We start from the raw sequence: 20371 nt of genomic DNA on the forward strand, positions 1-20371 counted from the left end.
TCCAAGGTAGCCCACCGTTGGGGGTTCAGAGCAACCCCAAAGTTACCACACCAGCAGCTCAGGGCCAGTCAGGTGCAGAGTTCAAAGTGGTGCCCATAACGCATAGGCTTCAATGGAGAAGGGGGTGCCCCGGTTCCAGTCTGCCAGCAGGTAAGTACCCGCGTCTTCGGAGGGCAGACCAGGGGGGTTTTGTAGGGCACCTGGGGGGGCACAAGTTAGCACAGAAAGTACACCCTCAGCAGCACGGGGGCGGCCGGGTGCAGTGTGCAAACACACGTTGGGTTTTCAATTGGAATCAATGGGAGACGAAGGGGTCTCTTCAGCGATGCAGGCAGGCAAGGGGGGGGGGGGGGGGCTCCTCGGGGTAGCCACCACCTGGGCAAGGGAGAGGGCCTCCTGGGGGTCACTCCTGCACTGGAGTTCCGATCCTTCAGGTCCTGGGGGCTGCGGTGCAGGGTCTTTTCCAGGCGTCGGGATCTGGGAGTCAGGCAGTCGCGTCAGGGGGAGCCTCGGGATTCCCTCTGCAGGCGTCGCTGTGGGGGCTCAGGGGGGGGGGCAACTCTGGTTACTCACAGTCTCGGAGTCGCCGGGGAGTCCTCCCTGAAGTGTTGTTTCTCCACAAGTCGAGCCGGGGGCGTCGGGTGCAGAGTAGCAAGTCTCACGCTTCCGGTGGGAAACGCAGTTGTCTTGAAGTTGCTTCTTTGGAAACAAAGTTGCAGTCTTTGGTGAACAGGGCCGCTGTTCTCGGGAGTTTCTTGGTCCTTCTAGAGCAGGGCAGTCCTCCGAGGATTCAGAGGTCGCTGGTCCTGGGGAAAGCGTCGCTGGAGCAGTTTCTTTTCGAAGTGGGGAGACAGGCCGGTAGAGCTGGGGCCAAAGCAGTTGGTGTCTCCATCTTCTCTGCAGGGTTTTTCAGCTTAGCAGTCCTCTTCTTCTTAGGTTGCAGGAATCTGAGTTCCTAGGTTCAGGGGAGCCCCTAAATACAGAATTTAGGGGTGTGTTTAGGTCAGGGAGGGCAGTAGCCAATGGCTACTAGCCCTGAGGGTGGCTACACCCTCTTTGTGCCTCCTCCCAAGGGGAGGGGGTCACATTCCTATCCCTATTGGGGGGATCCTCCATCTGCAAGATGGAGGATTCCTAAAAGTCAGAGTCACTTCAGCTCAGGTTGCCTTAGGGGCTGTCCTGACTGGTCAGTGACTCCTCCTTGTTTTTCTCATTATTTCCTCCGGCCTTGCTGCCAAAAGTGGGGCCGTGACCGGAGGGGGCGGGCAACTCCACTAGCTGGAATGCCCTGTGGTGCTGTAACAAAGGGGGTGAGCCTTTGAGGCTCCCCGCCAGGTGTTACAGCTCCTGCAAACAGGGAGGTGATAAGCATCTCCACCCAGTGCAGGCTTTGTTACTAGCCACAGAGTGACAAAGGCACCCTCCCCATGTGGCCAGCAACATGTCTCGAGTGTGGCAGGCTGCTAAAACCAGTCAGCCTACACGGGTAGTTGGTTAAGGTTTCAGGGGGCACCTCTAAGGTGCCCTCTGGGGTGTATTTTACAATAAAATGTACACTGGCATCAGTGTGCATTTATTGTGCTGAGAAGTTTGATACCAAACTTACCAGTTTTCAGTGTAGCCATTATGGTGCTGTGGAGTTCGTGTTTGACAGACTCCCAGACCATTTACTCTTATGGCTACCCTGCACTTACAATGTCTAAGGTTTGGCTTAGACACTGTAGGGGCACAGTGCTCTTGCACTGGTGCCCTCACCTATGGTATAGTGCACCCTGCCTTAGGGCTGCAAGGCCTGCTAGAGGGGTGACTTATCTATACTGCATACGCAGTGTGAGGTTGGCATGGCACCCTGAGGGGAGTGCTATGTCGACTTACTCGTTTTGTCCTCACCAGCACACACAAGCTGGCAAGCTGTGTGTCTGTGCTGAGTGAGGGGTCCCCAGGGTGGCATAAGATATGCTGCAGCCCTTAGAGACCTTCCCTGGCATCAGGGCCCTTGGTACCAGGGGTACCAGTTACAGGGGACTTACCTGGATGCCAGGGTGTGCCAATTGTGTAAACAAAAGTACAGGTTAGGGAAAGAACACTGCTGCTGGGGCCTGGTTAGCAGGCCTCAGCACACTTTCAAATCAAAACATAGCATCAGCAAAGGCAAAAAGTCAGGGGGTAACCATGCCAAGGAGGCATTTCCTTACACCCATACAGGCAGGGATGAGGGAATGACATCAATCACTTCAGTGCTGAAAAATAGTCACTGAAGGTAGGTAACCTTTATTCTATCCGAAGACCTCACCTTTGCTGGCACTACCCTCACCAGCGCTGGGTCTGAAGGATGGTCAGACGAGGAAATCCTGCAGGACTGAGCACACTAAATAGCCATCTCTTCTTACCTCCGAGTCCAAGCAATAAATGCTTAGCAAAGGGGTGAAAGCAATTGCATGTACCTTGTTAGAAATGGGATTTCCGGTTGGCTGGGGTATGCACCTAAACCAGGCAGAACCCACCACTCTAATCAGGGTAAGGGAGTACACACCCATGATAACCCTTGCTCACCACTTTGGCAGACTGGCACGAGCAGTCAGGCTTATCCCAGAAGCAATGGGTAAAGCGACTGCACAACACACGTGACACAGTAAATACACCACAAAGGAAACACAACATCAAGTTACATACAAATAAACTGTATTGTACAAAACATCATTAGACCAAATACAACATGTCAGTAATGCCCTGCTACACAAGCAGTTGTCAGAACGTTACACAGTTACTAGTACTCTGCAAAAGCCAGCAGTAGTCATATGAACACATAGGCTACAGAAGCAGTAGTAAGATTGTGATTACCATCACCAATGCACCTGTAATAATAAACATATCACCAAGATGCCAGTACATTATCATGACTGTACATAACATGACAGTACCAAAAGACTGCCCCTGGCAGATAACATGGAGGCCACGACTTCATAAAACACCGTCCTCAATGGCATATGTAAGGCACCAAAAAAAAAAAAAATGCACATAGTGAGGCAGCACTCCTACTGGCTTATCGTGTACGATGAGGGCGACCGGGGATGTACGTGTCCCAATCTAGGAGCTCCTGCTCTCCGATTAGCGGGAATGCTGAACTCCGACGAGCACTCAACAACAAGGAACTCAGTTGCTCCTTCTACAACAGATGTGGGCAGAAGGGGCTCAAGTCTGACAGGGTCTCGGGTGAGGGTTCCAGATCCCGTTCTGCGAGCTGCCCAGAAAAGAAAGGTTGTCCCCAAGGTGTGCCTCTACTGAGGGGCCCACCACCAGGACCTGCGGGAAGACCTTGCTTCGTCTTCCTTCCTTCGCGATCCACCATGCAGCCGCTCCGCTACTGGGTGCACGTTATGAACCCTCTGGGGCTCCAAATGGTCACGCCCATCCTCTTGGCCACACTAGCCCCACGTCGGTGGGTTACCCACACAGGGAGAGACGTGCTTCCTCTGTGACTCAGGCTGCAGCGGTGAATGCACCCAAAAGCAGTTCCTGGTTTTGCCCTGGGGGCACTTTTCCAAGTGCTCCCGGGGGCACCTTTGCCAGTACGCCTCGACAGGCGGCTCCCCACCCGGATCGCATCAGTGACCACACACACACACACACACCAGGGGACGGATTCCCCTGCGCTGAAGGAATAGACAGGCAGCCACAGTTGAGCGCTTGTCCTGCCCTCTCTAATACTGAGGCATAAAGTGCTCTTCACGCGCTGGAAGGGCACAACAATTAAAGCAAACTTTCTGTGCTAAGTCGATAATTAGCTGCAGCGCTCTCCAGCACTGTGAGGCAAGAAGAGCTGCAGGGAGACAGGGGGCACACCACCTAGCCCCTGGAGACAGCAAAATGGGGCACAGGGAAGCAGGGCACAAGCAAGCAGTCCAGTACAAAGGTCTGCAGACAGTGGCAGTTCCTCTTAGTGACCCAGGAGGTCACAGATCAGCACAACAGCAGCAGTCCAAAGGCGGTCCCTGGTGAGTCCCTTCAGCAGCATCCTGTGTCCAGTTCAGTTGTCCACTAGTGTCTCTAAATATGGGGAAAACCCAAAGTATTTATAATCATTTTGCACAGTCTCCTCAAAAGGGGGAGAAGAGGTTCCAACCAGTCCTAACTGGTTCCAGGAGTATCCCCCTCTCTCCTCCAGCACAGGCTCAAGACATCAGTGGGGTGGTGGGGGGTTAAACAAGCCCTTTGTGTGAGGCCAGGGCCCAGCCTTTACAAACGCAGGTGTGCCTCGCCTCTCCCTCTCAGCCCAGGAAGACCATTCAATATACACTACTGTGACACCTCCACCCTTCATGTGTACAGGCTGTCTGAAAAGTATGCACAAAGCACAGCTGTCGCTTTGCCCCAGACGTGAATTGGAGTCAAGCTTCAAAACTCCAGTTTCATAGGCACAGAGAACTGCCCACTTTCTAAAAGTGGCATTTCTATATTGGTAATTTAAAAAATCCACCTAGGACAATAAGCAGCATTTCTCACTACCATTACAACCATACCAAACATGTCTACGCTACCCCTCATAGACAATACCACCTGGACATAAGGTAGGGCATTTCAAAGGCAATCCTATGAACAAGGCAGTACTCACAGCAAGGAGAAACCAAATAGTCTGTTTGTCACTACCAGCTCAGGCCACACCACCAAGGCACATGTCCTGCCTTTTACACATATCGGCACCCTTCCCATAGGGCTAGCTAGGGCCTACCTTAAGGGTGACATACATGTAGTAAAAGGGGAGTTCCAAGCTTGGCAAGTAAATTTAGCTGCCAGGTCGCTGTGGAAGTAAACTGCACATGCAGGGCCTGCAGTGGCAGGCCTGAGACAGGTTTGAAAGGCTACTTCTATGGGTGCCGCAAGCTGCGCTGCAGGCCCACTAGTAGCATTTAATTTATAGGCCCTGGGTAAAGAGATACCACTGTAAAAGGGACTTATAGGTAAATTAAAGGTGCCAATTAGGTGTAAGACAATCATATCAAATGTAGAAGGGAATGCACATGCACTTTAGCACTGATCAGCAGTGATAAAGTGCTCAGAGTCCTAGAGACAACAAAAAACAGGTCAGAAAAAATTAGAAGAAAGGCAAAAAGTTGGGGATATCCCTGTAAAAAGGGCCAGGTCCAACACATCAAACTGCAAATCTTAGCTACAGAAACACAAGTGGCCAAAGCTGAGGTGGTAGACTTTGTCCTGCCGGAATTGGCCAAGATTTCCCTGTAGAAGTTCCTTCTTTGCAAGGGTAATGCACATTTTGATGCACAAAATTTTCTCAGCGTTACAACGTCCTCTAATGGACGGTAGTTCCAACTTGAGAAACAGTCTTGATTCCATTATCTTAACTGAAAATATGAAGGGGCTCAAAAGAAGCACCCATCAAAAAGGTCAAAATCAGGTTTATGTCCTATAGGGATATGACAAAAGGGGCTGGACGAAACCGGTTTGTCAGTCCCTTTAGGAACCTCATCATTACATGTGACTTAAAGTGGGATGGCTCCTCAGCCAGAAAGAGAAAAGCAGATGAGGCTACTATGAATCCCTTAATAGCACCCTCTATACAGCTCTGCTGTGCTGTGCCAGTGTGAGTGATAATCAGAGGACCTCAGGTAAAGGAGACTTCCAGGGATTCTCATGCAGTTCAGCACACAACGTAACAGATTCCACTTCCTAGTATAGAGAGACATGCTGAAAAGGCAACATGTTGAGCATCTTGGTGCTAGCCGGATGGAGCTCAAATGTTCCCACTCAACATCCAGGCAGCAATGTGTAGACTCTGGAGGCCGGGGTGCAGAACCTGCACCTATTTGGGAAAGACTGTCCGTCCACAGAGGTAGAGTAGGGCACAGATGAAGAGGTAAAGGGGACTTGAAAGCATAGAACTCTTTCATCATCTGGGGCAATGAAGATGGCTCAGTCATGGCAAATCTTCCTTAAACCTAGAGGAATCAAGGGGATGGGAGGAAATGTATAGTGAAGTGATAAGCTACAATTCAATTAAAACACATTTGCCAATCGCGGTCCTTCTTAGAAAGCTGGAATTGCACCCCAAACCAATTTCCTGCTCTGTCATCAACTCATTTCTGCAGCAAGGCTGCCAACCCCTGCTGCAGTATTCCCAGACGGCCCTCTGACTGAAGGGCCTGTTGTGGCGAGTTGCGTGTAGGAGTCTGCATAAAAGTTAGGGTATGCATTTTTCCACAATGGGAAGTGCCCAATGTTCCAAAATTATGGCCTTCCAGGCCTGTAGAAAGGAGGAGACCAATTCTTCCACAGGCCGAATATGTTCCTTCAAAGGTAAGCTAAAGCGACTTTCCAGGAGCTGTACTTCACATGATGACTTCTTTGCTTGTATGACCATTAAACTTTGCTAGTTTCTTTTTAAGCCCAAAGATCAGGAGGTTGCCTTGACAGTGTTAAAATACTCCAAAGCTGAGTCTGCCCTGCCTCCAAAGAGCTGGGCTCCTTCAATGGGCAGATCGATTATTCCATATTGAACATCTAGAAAACGCCCAGGTGAAGAAGCCAAGCTTGTCGTCCGAGGGCCAAGTATGAATCCACTGCCCAGGATATGGAAACAGCTGTAGCCAGGCCAGCTCTTATTGGTCTGAGGATGTCCTGCCTATCCTGAACCACATGTGCAAAGTGTCCTTAAGGGGGTCAGGTAAGTTAGAAAACACCATCTGGACTATGTCTTAGGAGAAGTGCGTATATCTGTCTAACAAGCAGACCACACAGAGAGCAGAGAGCCAGGTTTCCAGTTGAGAAGGCCTTTTTTCCAAGTGACTCCAGCTTCCCCAACTCCCTATTCAGAGGAGCTGTCAGAAAGGATGCAGAGCTGGAGACAAATTAAAGGTGAAAAGTGTAGCTCAGAAGTGATAAGAAGAGCAGTAGGATTCCCTTGCTAACAACCTTACTGGGCTAAAAAAACACATCTGAGTAGCTCATAATCTGTGGGGAGTGGAGCTTTAAGACACTTCACTGGCCGTGGTTCAGGTGCCATAGGGACATGAATGGGTTGTAAATTGTCTATAATGCTATTTGAGTGCATAAATACACACAAACATACTGCTATGTTAACAATGACCTCCGATGTTCTCAGCCTGACAATGGGGGAATATTCAAGCATGTCAATCCATAATAAACCTGAAGTTGGAGATCCTCACTTTTCAGTCTGTAGTTTTGATCTCAGCCTTGAAGCTATAAGCAACCATTCCACTAACCATTTAGCAGCATTAATAAACACTGGTTTATACTGTACTTAGCAGCGTCACATAGTAATCGTCACGTTGTCTGAAGAAGGAGGTTATCGGGGTTTAAAGTAATGAAAAAATAAATTCTATGTCTGTGTTACATTTAGGGCTACCAGTCTGAGAGATTTGTTGAATCACAATGTTTTACTTAAGGCTGTCTTTTCTTCTTTTGGTATAAACATTACTTTTCCATTAACTGGTTGGCATGCAGCAGCGAAAACTGTACTTTAACCTGAATTACAGGGCTAGTACTTAAAGCTCGAGGTACAAATGGTTACAAGAGTAAGATGTGGAAGTAGATGGCTCATATTGGGGTGCACTGAAATGAATCCGGAGTACCATAAAGATTGAGGCAGTTACTGAATAGAGCAAAGGCTTATTAGTAATGTGTTCCATGAACTAAAACTGCAAACCTATGATCATTGATACATTTCAGAAGCTAAATCTGCACAAAGCAGTTCCAAGAACACAATGTCCAAGTCGTAGAACATGGTTTATCTAGGCTTCTTAATTCAGACTTGCCATTTTCTAAATCTGAAATGGTTAAAAGCAGTGACACAGAATAGGGTAAGACATGCACAAATGCAATTCTGAGGAGTGTAACTGAAAAGGAAGCAAACTCCATCACTGGCATGACTGAAAAAGACAGCTATTACAAGTCACATTCAGAGGATGGATGCTGTACACAGGCTTCTGCGATTTAATTCCATCTGGGCAGGTTGAAAAAGCACAATAGACCTAATGATACTACTGAGTGACCTTAAATTTACATCTCAAAAGTTGCATCCAAAGATCAGTGGGATATAAAGCACTATAAGGAGTAATGCAGGTGCATGTATTACGGATCCATAATTATCATATCACATTCCCATAAACAATCAACGTGTGAGTACCTTAGCCAGCCTTTCGCTTAAGCTTAAGAAACTATTATCAATTTACCTCCTCCTTGGGCTCTTCCTCTTCTATTTCTGTGGAAATGGAGGGCGTCTTCGGTTTATGCCAAGACACCTGAAGTCTACGGCCTCTGAATCTTGAGCCTTGGTTGGCAGCCTGCATTAGAAATCAACCAGGAATCTTTACTATGGCACAATGTGTGTGTTCGTGCATCTAGAGTCTTATGAAAACCACTTAAAACAATTGGAATAGGTATACAAGCAGTCTTATTAATTTCAGACAAATATTCTGTACAATTTTATACAAAGTATCAATATTGCAAGCCACTTGAGGCCATAGTCATTGTAAAACCAGATGTGCTTTTACCAATACAAGCTTCTTTCTGTAATTGAGTAGATTTCTCCCATGAAAGTAATGCTTAATTAAATTGCTCTAGTACAACCTGAACAATCAAACCAGGACAGGATACTGTGTTTGCTCTTTAAATAACTTAACTTGTGATAAGACAACAGGAGCTCCCTGGCAAATCCAGAATTTGGACCAATGAAAGCTATTTATAACCACAACAGTTCCAGGAGATTAAGTAATAATAATAATGAACTTGTGGAAGGACATTGTTGCCTTGAGGACAGACTTTTTTTTTTTTTTTTTTTAGAAAACTGAGATTTCTTTCCAGTCTCCTTCAAAATGCCTTTTTGGCCGTTTGACTCTGTGCATTTTGTGATAGCTTTGGGTATAATAACAGAGAGGCTTGGAGCTTTAGGAAACTGGCACAAGCAGGATTGATTCCTTGCTGAAGAATTTTCCCTAATGGGCAAGCAGTAATAATTCATATTTGGTTATGTGTTCCCAATTTGATGTGTCCTGATGATGACCCAGCAAATCATAGGGGTTGAAACGCTTTTGGCGTATTTTTGGTTGATTGAATATCAATAGCAATTGTGATTTGTGTATGGTCTACTGTGATCTATGTTTTTTTTTTTGATCCGCCTTTTTGTTTTACACTCTATATTGTATTTTTGCATTATTGTAACATGGAGCTATTGTTAAATGTATAATTGTCAAATAAGAACTATTTTTCATCATTGTGTGGCTTGGCACTAATCTTTATCTTGACTTTTTTGTATTCACTTCTTAATCTCCTGGGAATGTTGTGGTTAATAATACTGTAAATAGGTTAGTTGTCTTTCACACCCATGTCTTCCATTCAATTCAGATGCACTTACATTTAATATTATGTAACTTCTACTTATAGAGAAGTGCAGTGTATTAAAGCTATCCCTACAATATAGACCTAAGAAGAAGAAAATATAATACAAACTCCCGATCAAATATTCAGGAAATATTAAGTGCTTTGAAATACCAATGCTTATTGTTCCATCCAGGAAGGCAGCAATTCCTCTGATGTATGTATGTATGTATTTGTAAAGTGCCGGTTACAGGGATGGTTAGCAGAGAGAGGACCATCGCCAAGGGTGTCCAAGAGTCGCAAGACTCCCTAAAGGGAGATCAGCCAGGTTTTCAATTTCTTTATAAAACAAAAATAAGACTCTACCTGCCTAATGGCAAGAGGGAGTGCGTTCCAGAGTCTTGCTGATCCTCCCGAGAAGAATTTGTCCCCCCATCTCACCCTATGGCAGCACGGCACAGGGATGAGCTGCCGGGTAGAGGATCTAAGCAGCCGGGCGGGCTGGTAGGGTTGCAAGGCAACCTAAGATAATCGCAACCGACCTGATGAAGGGCTTTGCAAGTTAAGCAGAGTGTTTTAAACGTAATACTTTTTTCCACAGGAAGCCAGTGGAGATGTCTAAGAATGAGGAGCGCAGCAGATCTAAAAACAAAAGGGGCCGCCGCGTTCTGAATTAGCTGTAGTCTATGTAGTGCGGACTTGCTGATGTTTAACATAAGGGCGTTGCAATAATCCAATTTAAAAATCACCAGCGCCAGGACCACCACCATTTTGAGGTCTTCCTGGATAAAGGGATACATTTTCTTAAGCATTTTCAATGCCCATTAACAACATTTAACCGTCTGGTTGACTTGTTGCTCAAATGATAGGGATTTGTCAAACACCATACCCAGGTTTCTGGCAGAAGGGCACGGGACTGGATGCTCCCTGCAGGACTCTGGTCACCAGCGCGGGCCCCATAGGTTAGTGTCTATGCCGAAAATAATTATTTTAGTCTTTTCCCCATTCAGTTTAAGCCAATTGCGGCTCCTCCAGCTGTTTATCTTGCTCATGCATTGATGGAATCAGTCTGCCATCTCCTCCCAGTTATGAGTAACCAGAATTATCAACTGAGTGTCTTCTGGGTAAGCCACCACTTGGAAGCCAAATGAATCTGGCCAGTGGCGCCAAGTAGAGATTAAATAAGGTAGAGCTAAGTGAAGACCCGGGTGGAACACCACAGGGTAATTTAAATGGCGTTGCCCTATAATCTCCGCATAACACTGTGGTGGATCTGTTCGTGAGAAAAGACTTGAGAATATCAAGTGCCCTATCTCTGACACCCACCCGATGCAGGCGCTGGATCATCAGTTGAGGGGATATGGTGTTGAATGCCGTGGAAAGATCAAATAAAACTAGGATAGCGCCCTTCCCCGATCCACTCTTCTTCGAATTATATCAGCCGAAGATATCAAAGCGGATTCCGTGCTATGAGCTTGTCGGAACCCGTGTTGAGAGGGATCGAGGCCTCCACTGACCTGTAGAAAGTCAGCCAATTCGGTATTCAGATGTTTTTCCAGAATCTTGGCCGTGGTGGGTAATAAGGAAATGGGTCGAAGATTATTCAAATCATTAGGTTCCCCGCCTGGTTTCTTAATAAGCGGGATCACAATAGATTCCTTCCAGGAGGGAGGAAAGCACCCATTCCTGAGAATCTCAGCATACACTGGTTCCAAAGTTATTGAAACCAATTCAGGTACTAGCTTTAGTATCCGGAGGGACAGGGGTCATTAGGTGAGCTGGACTTGACTCTTTCCAACAATTCGGTAATTCTATTGGTCGATAAGGGTGAAAAAGTGGTCAACTTATGACTGTTGTACTTTGATCAGCTTGAATGGGAGCCATGTTTGTAGGGGTTAGCAATCTTGTCTGCTATTCTGTGTGTAACTGTGGGTGCATAGAGCGGGTGCCCTACCACACCTACATCAATGATGTTTCTAACCCTTTAACAAACAAGCTACTTTCGGTAACGACTTTTATGGTAGCGACTATCTAGCCGCAGATTCCTTACTTTAAAATAATCCCCGGGCATCAGACTGGATCTGGAAATTCCTTGTGAGCAGTACCCCTGTGTGCTGTTAGGTGGCATCATTCGGCTCCACATAGCATTGTTGGCACTGTCCGTGCCGCAGGTGACATGCGGGTGACTATACATGTGTCAACCCACTGACAACAGTTTCTTTTTGTGATTTTCCACACCAGAAGTGCTGAGCTATAAAAAACACCAACAACTGATGAGTGAAACTAGAAGCCTTAAAAGGGAATAGTCCCTTATACTGAAATCTGTTTGCAGAGTGGGAACGATGGATAGGTCAATAAGGAATCTGCAGCTCCATAGAGTCTCAACCAGATAAGTCATTACAGAGGTACGTAACTTGTTCATCTGACAGACTCCCAGCTGCAGATTCCATACCACAGCAATCCTCCACAGATGTGGGACAGCAACACAAAATATATACTACAAAATCCTGTAAGACTATATGGGCAAAGTGCCCATCTCTGCAGTCATGCCTTGGCTAGGGTGGAGTGAGCACACAATCCTTTTAGGAGGTTGCTTTGCCAATGAGCAGCAAATTTCGATTCAGAGCACTAGTCATGGTGAGATGGTCCATATTTGTAATCTCTTCCCTTTTTTGGCTCCAATGTACCCCACAAAGAGTTGATCATCCACTCAGAACTCTATTCTGTGGTCAAGGTAAAATGATAATGCTCTTTTTGGGTCCAGCTGACAGTCTCTCCTCTTCCTTAAAGGGGTGAGGCCAAGCATGAGAGGCAGACACGCTGAGGATTTGGAGTGGGATGATAACCTTGTGCAATAATGGCCTTGAGAGTGAGAACTTGTCCTTTTCCTTATCCTTGACAAAGGCTGGGCCTTGCATACTTTTCTGTGGTGTTCCATGGTGTGGAATTTGGCTATGCAGTCTCAGATGGCTTTCTGTTTTTTTAGAGTTAGGTCATTTTATGCTTTCGAGTCATTCGAGGAGCCAAGACACTAGAAATCAACCTTCTGGGGTGTGCATCACTGACACCAGTTTCTGGAAATCCTTGCAGGGTTTAAATCCTGTCGATTAAGGTGAGCCTTGTCCCTTGCACACTGTAGGAATATTGTATGAAGGTCCTGCCAAGCAATATAGACAAGGGAGCAAGCTCTGGACCCACAATGGAAGTTGCAGAAAAATAAGTTAATTACCTTTGGTAACTATCTTTGATTGGATTATGTCTCTAACCGTAGTTCCTCTCTCCTTGTGAATATTCCTCAGGTATCAATCTGGATCCGGAAACTTTAAAAGTGGTACCCATGTTCACTGACAGGTCACACTGTGTAGCTCCACACCAACATCGTTTTGATCCAGAAGTGTGTCAACCATGTGCGGTGACATCTCTTGCCTTCTTAGGATGTCCACACATGTAGAGCCCATTGGCAGAATGGCTTGACCATTATATCTCAAGCTTGGGACCATGTTAGGTGGAAAAAGTAGTTAATGGAATGGGGAGGTGGGAAGGTCGGAGAGGTGCCTGAAGCTAAATATAGTATCCACAGGAAAGATTGTTGTTGAAGGTAAGTAACTTATTCTTCTGATGGATAATTCTAAACGCAGATTATTCACCTTCTGAATAGACATCACAGCAGTAGCTCACAAGGTGGTGAGTGTGTTTACTGGCTCAGACCAAAAAGTCCTGTAGGCCCAAGAGGGCAAAATTCCCCTCTCTATGAATCAGATTGTCAAGGCAGTAGTGCTTCGTAAACACGTGTACCGAATCTCATGTAGCCACTTGACGAATTTCCAAAGCAGCAACTCGATGTGCTGAATCAATGATAGCAGCGCCAGCCTTGGGGAATGAGCCTGCAAACCTTCTGGGGCTGCCCGTTAGGCAGTGTGAGCAGATGTTTATGGAGAAACCAATACATAAAAAGATGGTCTATCTTTGAACTGCCTTGCCCTTCTTTGCTCTGGTTAAACCACTACAAAGAGCTGATCGCTCACCCAGTGTTCTTTGGTGCAATAAATATAAAAGCTTAGTGCTGTCTTTGGGTCCAAACGATGAAGTCTCTCTTCCTTCTTAGAGGGATGAAGGAAGAGCAAACAATGCAGGAAAGGTGACACTGTGACCAACATTCGAACATGAAATGGAGTTAACACTTTTAGAAGAAAGGAAGTCTGAGTCCGGAGGCCTGAGAGAAAGCCTGAAGCTCACTCACATATGCTAATGCCATGACCATGAGATGTCTTCAGCACAATAAGTCTCAAAACAGAACCCTGCAGAAGCTCTTAAGGGGTGCACATAAAACTTGACGACTAAGCTCCACTGCGACATCACAAAGAAAACAAATATTGCAAACCTTTCAAAAATCTCATCAAAACAAGTATAAAAAATGAGGACTGATCTGGCAACCTAAAAAAAAAAAAAAAACTTAAACAGCCGATCAACAACACTTAAAAGTGCCTTAAGCAAGTCCTTGGTGGCCTTGGAAAAGAACAAAACATTTCAGACAGCTTTGCTTGTAATGGCTCAATCTGTTGAGTGCCGCAACATTCCACAAATTTATCCCCAAAACTAATTTTGTAGAGGGATGTCTCAGGACTAAGATAACAACCACAAAGGGAAGTCAGGAGGTCCTCTGCTGCAGCTCAGTCTATAAGGATGGCAAATTGTGCAGTCATAAAAGATCCTCCTGAAAAAGCAGCTTCATTAGAGGAAAGGACAGGTGCTCATGCCCAGGGGTTCCAGGTACCATGTGTAGGAAGCTGGCTTGGTGGTGGTGCATACCTATGGTATTATAACCTCATACCAGGTCCAGGTATCCCCTTATTAGTGAAGTGCAAGCAGTGTCTAGAAGCCAGGCTCTTTACAGGTAGCTGTGGATGAGCAGCCAAGGCTTATCTACGAGACATGGCAAAGCTCATGCAATACCACCGTAGTCACGCAGCACCCACACACACGAAAGAACCAGTGTTACAAAAAAAAAAAAAGGTACTTTATTTCAGTGACTTAAGTACTAAAATATAAGACAGGCAAGCCCTCCTCCCCCCAGGAGGTAAGGAAACACACTATATATGTACAGTAATAATCATGAATAGGCATAAAAAGCAATAGAAAACAGTGAAAAGTAATAGGCAATACTGAAGGTCTATGGCGAGACCAAACTATATACTAAGAAAGCGGAATGCGAAGGTCGGGTCCCCACCCAAGGAAATGGAATCGGTAGAGGGAAGCTCAACGTAGTAGGAAACCCCAAAGGTAAGTACTTGTGTGCCCCCCAGCAAACAGGAGGTTACTGGTTCCACCCAAACCAACCCACAGGACTTCAGAGAAGGATCTTGCAAGACCCAGACCAGACTGCAAGAAACCAAAGGTGGATCCCGGAAGAGGAAGATCTGGAAAAGTAGGGGACCAAGTACAGTTCCAGTTGGACTGTCCGGTGGTGGCAGGAGCCACTACCCACCCATCTGTGGATGCAGGAGTTAGTCGACGGTGAGACAAAGACAGTCAGCAATGCAGCACTTGAGCAGATGAAGAGTCCCTCTGTGATGCAGTCAACGTCTCATGCCGGATAAAGGATTGCAGTCAGTCTGTGGTGTGGAAAAAAACACCAAGAAGCCTTGGCAAAGGTAAATGTTGCGGGTGGTGGAAAGGTGGAACTGCCGGGACCAAGCAAGGTCCAAGGGGGATTCAACCCACGGGGGGAGTCTCAGGTGACCCTCAGCTGTGCAGAGCCCAAAGAAGAGGAGGCAGCCCCCACAGAAGACCCACAGGGAAGGAGCCCAGGAGTCGCAGAAAGCCCCATGCAGCACACAGGAGAGGCCCACATTGCAGGAGAAGCACGCAGAGGGCTTTGCCTCACAGGGAAGAGGGAATAGGGCTGGGGCTACATGGAGCCTTAAGATCCCTTGGAGGAGATGCCAACAAGCCTTGGTTGCTGCAGATTGGAGGTTCCTGTGCAGTCCAGTTGCAGTTCCAGTGGCCAGAAGTCGAAGTAAACGGTGCAGAGGAGTCCTGCTAGAGTCTTGCCCGTCAAATCTGAGGACCCCATCCAAGAGGGAAACCCTAAATAGCCCTGGAAGGGGAATTGGTCACCTAGCCAGGTGACCACTTATGAGGAGGGGGCTCTGATGTCACCTGCCTGACCTGGCCACTCAGATGCTCCCAGAGTCCTTTGCCCCTCTTGGATTCAAGATGGCAGAATCAAGGGACCCTCTGGAGGAGCTCTGGGCACTACCCATAGGGTGGTTATGGACTGGGGAGTGGTCACTCCCCTTTCCATTGTCCAGTTTCACGCCAGAGCAGGGACTGGAGGTCCCTGAACCGGTGCAGACTGGTTTATGCAAGGAGGGCACCAAATTTGTCCTTCAAAGCATACCAGTGGCTTGGGGTGGCTACCCCTCCCAAGACATGTAACACCTATTTCCAAAGGGAGAGGGTGTTAACCCAACCTCTCCGAAACGAAATCCTTTGTTCTGCCTTCCTGGGCTTGAGTTGGTCAAGCAGCAGGAGGGCAGAAACCTGTCTAAGGGGTGGCAGCAGCGTGGGCCACCCAGAAAGCCCCAGAAGGCTAGTAGGAGCAATGCTGGGGGTCCTCTAAGGAGTCTCCAGAGTGCATGGAATCATGCTACCAATACTGCCAACAGTATTGGGGTATGATTCTGACATGTCTGCTACCAAACATGCCCAGGTTCAGAGTTACCTTTATGTAGCTGGACAAAGGTAGTGACCTATGTCCAGTACATGCATAAAATTGCGTCGCCGCACTCACGAAGTCCAGGAAAATGGAGCTGGAGTTCATGGGGGCACCTCTGCTCATGCAGCAGTACCCTAACACACAGGTACCTGCACCCTGCCCTCTGGGCTAAGAGGGCCTACCATAGGGGTGACTTGCAGTGACCTGTAGTGAAAAAGGGTGCATGCACCCTTTCACACAGGCTGAAATGGCAGGCCTGCAGATACATTTGGCATGGGCTCCCAATGGGTGGCATTATACATGCTGGAGCCCATGAGAGACCCCTGGTGCCCCAATGCCCTGGGTACCATGTAATAGGGACTTATAAGGGGGCACCAGTATGCCAAATATGGGGTGTTTGTGATCTAAGTAACTAAGTTTAAAGGGAGAGAGCACAGTCACTGGGGTTCTGGTTAGCAGCATCCCAGTGAACACAGTCAAAACATACTGACATGTTACTCTACATCATGCTCTCCTGGCTTAATCCAGTGAGAACAGGATGTTGTGGCCCTGTCATTCCTTATCTTGTTCAGAACCTGAGGCAGGAGCAGCAACTGCAGGAAGGCATACAGGAGTCTTGCCCCGCACTCTAGATGGAAGACTGCTCCAAGAAAGCTGCCTCAGAAACCCACTGTGCTAAAGTGCTCACATTCCACATTCCCTACGGTGGCGAAGGGATTGAACCAGGATTCTCCACACTGCTGGAAGATGTCCTGTGCCACCTCCTGCTGTAGCTGCCATTCGTGATTCAAAGTCTCTAAGGAGGAGTTTATCCGCAGTGGCGTTAAAAGATCCCACCAGGTGATTACAACCAGATTAATTCCTTGGCCGTCCAGCAATTTCCATAAGCGCAGAGCCTCCTGACACAGGGCCCGAGACCGTTCTCTTCTCTGTTTGTTACAGAACCACATGGTGGTGGTGTTTTCATCTGTGAGCACTTCTACATCCTCTTTCTGACACACAGTTGTCTTCATCAAAGACCAGAGGCTTTTGATCTACATCTCTTCTCAACGACCTCCCTAACAAGAAGTGATGCATCTGTGAGCAGCGTCACCTCTGGATGGGGTAAGGAGAATTAAGGGGAGGGGTCTGCCCCTGACCCAAAACTGGGATTTGATATGTTCCACTGCAGAGCCTGCATGTGCCACCTGGTAGTTTGGCCAGCAGGATGCTGTAGAGTCAATCGAGCCGAGATCCTGGCCCGAGGCCGAAACATCAGCATCATAGCCAGAATGTCCTGGACTCTTCGCTCCAGGAAAAAGGCACTAAGTCGCACCATATCCAGAACAGCTCAGATAAATTAGAGCGTTTGTGAAGGAGTCATGTGTGACTTCAGCATGTTGATAGTGAAACCCAACAATGTTAGGTTTGCTGCTGTTTGGGAGTGGATGATGACTGCCTGGGATCAGTTCGCCTTGAGCAGCCAGTTGTTGTGAAACCCGTACTCCGAAGTATGCTACAATGACCACCATCATTTCTGTGAACACTTGAGGGGCACTAGTGCAGCCAAATGGGAACACTTAACTGCAGGCAGCATCTCTGGGCTTGCAGGACAGGGATGTATAAATAAGAGTCCAGCAGGCCCAACACACCATCCAATTTCTAGGGTCTAGGGCAAATTCGAACTGAACTAGTGCTATAGGCTTTGAAAGAGCAAAGATCTACCATAGGACAAAGGCCTCAGTCATCCTTCTGCACAAGGAAACAGTAGGAATTACACAGTCACTACTTCCAAAGCCCTTTATCGTCCCTTTGGCCACTAGGGCCTGTACTTTCAGCTGCAGAATCAACCGATAGTTCTCAGTCAGCCATCCTGAGGGTGGTGGAGGGTGAGGTGGGACAGAAACAAAAAGCAGGCTTAATCCCTGATGGACAATTTAAAGGACTTGTTAGTCTGAAGTGATGTCCTGCCATCTTTGGAGGATATATAGGACCCAGCCTCCAACAGGATAGCTGTGAGCTGGCAAGGACACACTAAAGCGGTTTTGTAGCTGCTGGAGGGGCAGGGGATTGTGCTGCTTGTTGTTGTGTAAGGATTTGAATGGAGCACACATGAGAAATGTGAGGACAAGATTTAAGTTCTATTGAAGCATAACAAATAGTGTAGGGGGAAACATATGTACAAGCCCTTTTAGTAATCTATGTACAATGGGAGATTTGAACAGTGAAGGCTGATCAGGCAGTCAAAGGAATGCAGTTAAGGAAGAAAGACAGCCCTTGAGCGTATCCAAGGCAGAAACCTGCTGGGCAAGGAACAGAATGAAGAAAAGGATATCAGAAAGAGAAGCAGAAAGTGAATCAATAGATCTTTGTGTACAATAATATACTAAATGTTTCCAACGTATAACATTTTAGTGGATGGATGCCTGGGTACCAAAATAACTTTACAGACTTTTGGAGGAAGGTCAAAAGCCATCAACTGCCGCCCCTCAATCTCCATGCATGAAGGCACAAAGTTGACAGGTTCAAGTGGAGAACCTTCCCCTATTGCTGCGAACAGAAGATCCTCCAGAAGGGGCAGCCTGATTGGACGATCATTTTCAGAACCTCGGGATACCAGCTTCTCCGTGCCCAGTACAGAGCAACTAGGATTACTTGGGCCCGGGGTAGGAAAGTGCCCTTGTTGGCATAATGGCTTCATTGAATACTGTGAAGTTTGGTATCAAACTTCTCAGCACAATAAACCCACACTGACACCAGTGTTGGATTTATTGAACTATGCACCCGGAGAGCATCTTAGAGATACCTCCTGTATTTTACCAAATCCTTTAATGCAGGACTGACTGGTCTGTGCCAGCCTGCCACTAAAAGACTAGTTTCTGGCAACATGGGGTGAGAGCTTGTGTGCGTTTGGTACCCAGAAACAAAGCCTACACTCGGTGGAGGTGCTTCACACCTCCCCCCTGCAGGAACTGTAACACCAGGTGGTGAGCCTCAAAGGATCATAGCTCTTGTTATAGTGCCCCAGGGCACCCCAACTAGGGGAGCTGCCCGCCCCCGGACAAAGCCCCACTTTTGGCAACAAGTCCGATGGGAAAATTAGGGAAAGCAGGAAGGAGTGACCACCCCAGCTAGGACTACCCCTAAGGTGTTGAGAGCCGAGATGACCACCTCCCTGCAGAATGCTCCATCTTAGTTTGGAGGACAGGGGCCAATAGGGTTAAGTTTGTACCCCCTGCCCAAAGGGAGAGGACACGAAGGGTGTAGCCACTCTCAGGGTCAGTAGCCATTAGCTACTGTCCTCTGAAACACCCCTAAATCCATGATTTAAGGGCTCCCTAAACCCAAGTCGTCAGATTCCTGGTGACCTGACAAGAAAGAAGGACTACTAAGCTGAAACACCAGCAGAGAAGAAGGAAGATGAAAACTGACTAGGCCCCAGCCCTACCGGCCTGTCTCCTGCTTCAAAGAACCTGGACGCAAGGACCCCACTGACCGTGAAAGCTCTGGATGAAGATATCCGACGCCTAAAGGTACACTGCACCCTCCGATGCAGCAACGTTTAGCAAGCTGCCTTCCTACTTGCCCAGCCTGCGGTTTGCCTGAACCGACCCCCTGGACCCAACCTGCAGCATCTAAGTGACCCTGGGGTCCCCTCATAGGAAAGCACTGGGAGCCTGACCCGGTTTGCACCCTGCCGCCCCTGTGACGCTGAGGGGGTGAATTTGGTGCCTACTTGTGGCCCTCCTGGTGCTCCTCTAAACCCTGTTTGACAATGTTGAGCATTCCGTCCATCACTTGTTGTTTTTGCTTTGTCGCCCTAAGTGGGAAGGGTATGCCCAGACGTGGGTCCCGTGCTTCCCATGCCACTGGATTCAAGCTAGCCTGGCTGATGAGGGGTGAAACTCCGAAACCGGTCCCAGGATGCTTGTTTCCAGTCCAGGGAAGACCTGGCCTAGCAGTTCGGGCTGGACTGTTCCCATGGGGAACAGGATCAAGACTGATTTGCATATGGCTGGGTCCAAACTGGAATGGCATGGGCAGCAAAAAAACGATGGATTTAGGCCCAGATCACTGTACTGGGGGTGAATGTTTGACAATGTTCAGCATTCCGTCCATCACTTGTTGTTTTTGCTCCTCTAAACCCCCCACTTCTGCCCTCCGAAGACGTGGGTACCTACCTGCCAGCGGATCTGAAACAAAGTGACCCCAGTCTCCATAGGAGCCCATGTTAAACTTGCCTCAACTTAGACCTCTGCACCCGGCCGGCCCGTGTTGCTGGTGGTGGGTATTTGGCGTTAACTTGAACCACAACCAGTGGAC

General features: G+C 47.6%; 1 protein-coding gene across 3 annotated transcripts in view; it reads right to left on the reverse strand.

Annotated features, from left to right (window-relative positions):
- RBM27 (RNA binding motif protein 27) overlaps window positions 1-20371 on the reverse strand; it is a 622061-nt gene that overhangs the window by 48206 nt on the left and 553484 nt on the right. For all 3 annotated transcript variants that reach the window (XM_069244680.1, XM_069244679.1, XM_069244678.1), the window contains one exon: window positions 8208-8318. In XM_069244680.1, coding sequence (XP_069100781.1) covers window positions 8208-8318 — 111 coding nt within the window. The remainder of the gene's footprint in view (window positions 1-8207; window positions 8319-20371) is intronic.

This window comes from Pleurodeles waltl, chromosome 7 (assembly GCF_031143425.1).
Source record: "Pleurodeles waltl isolate 20211129_DDA chromosome 7, aPleWal1.hap1.20221129, whole genome shotgun sequence".
In the NCBI taxonomy this organism is placed as follows: Eukaryota; Metazoa; Chordata; class Amphibia; order Caudata; family Salamandridae; genus Pleurodeles; species Pleurodeles waltl.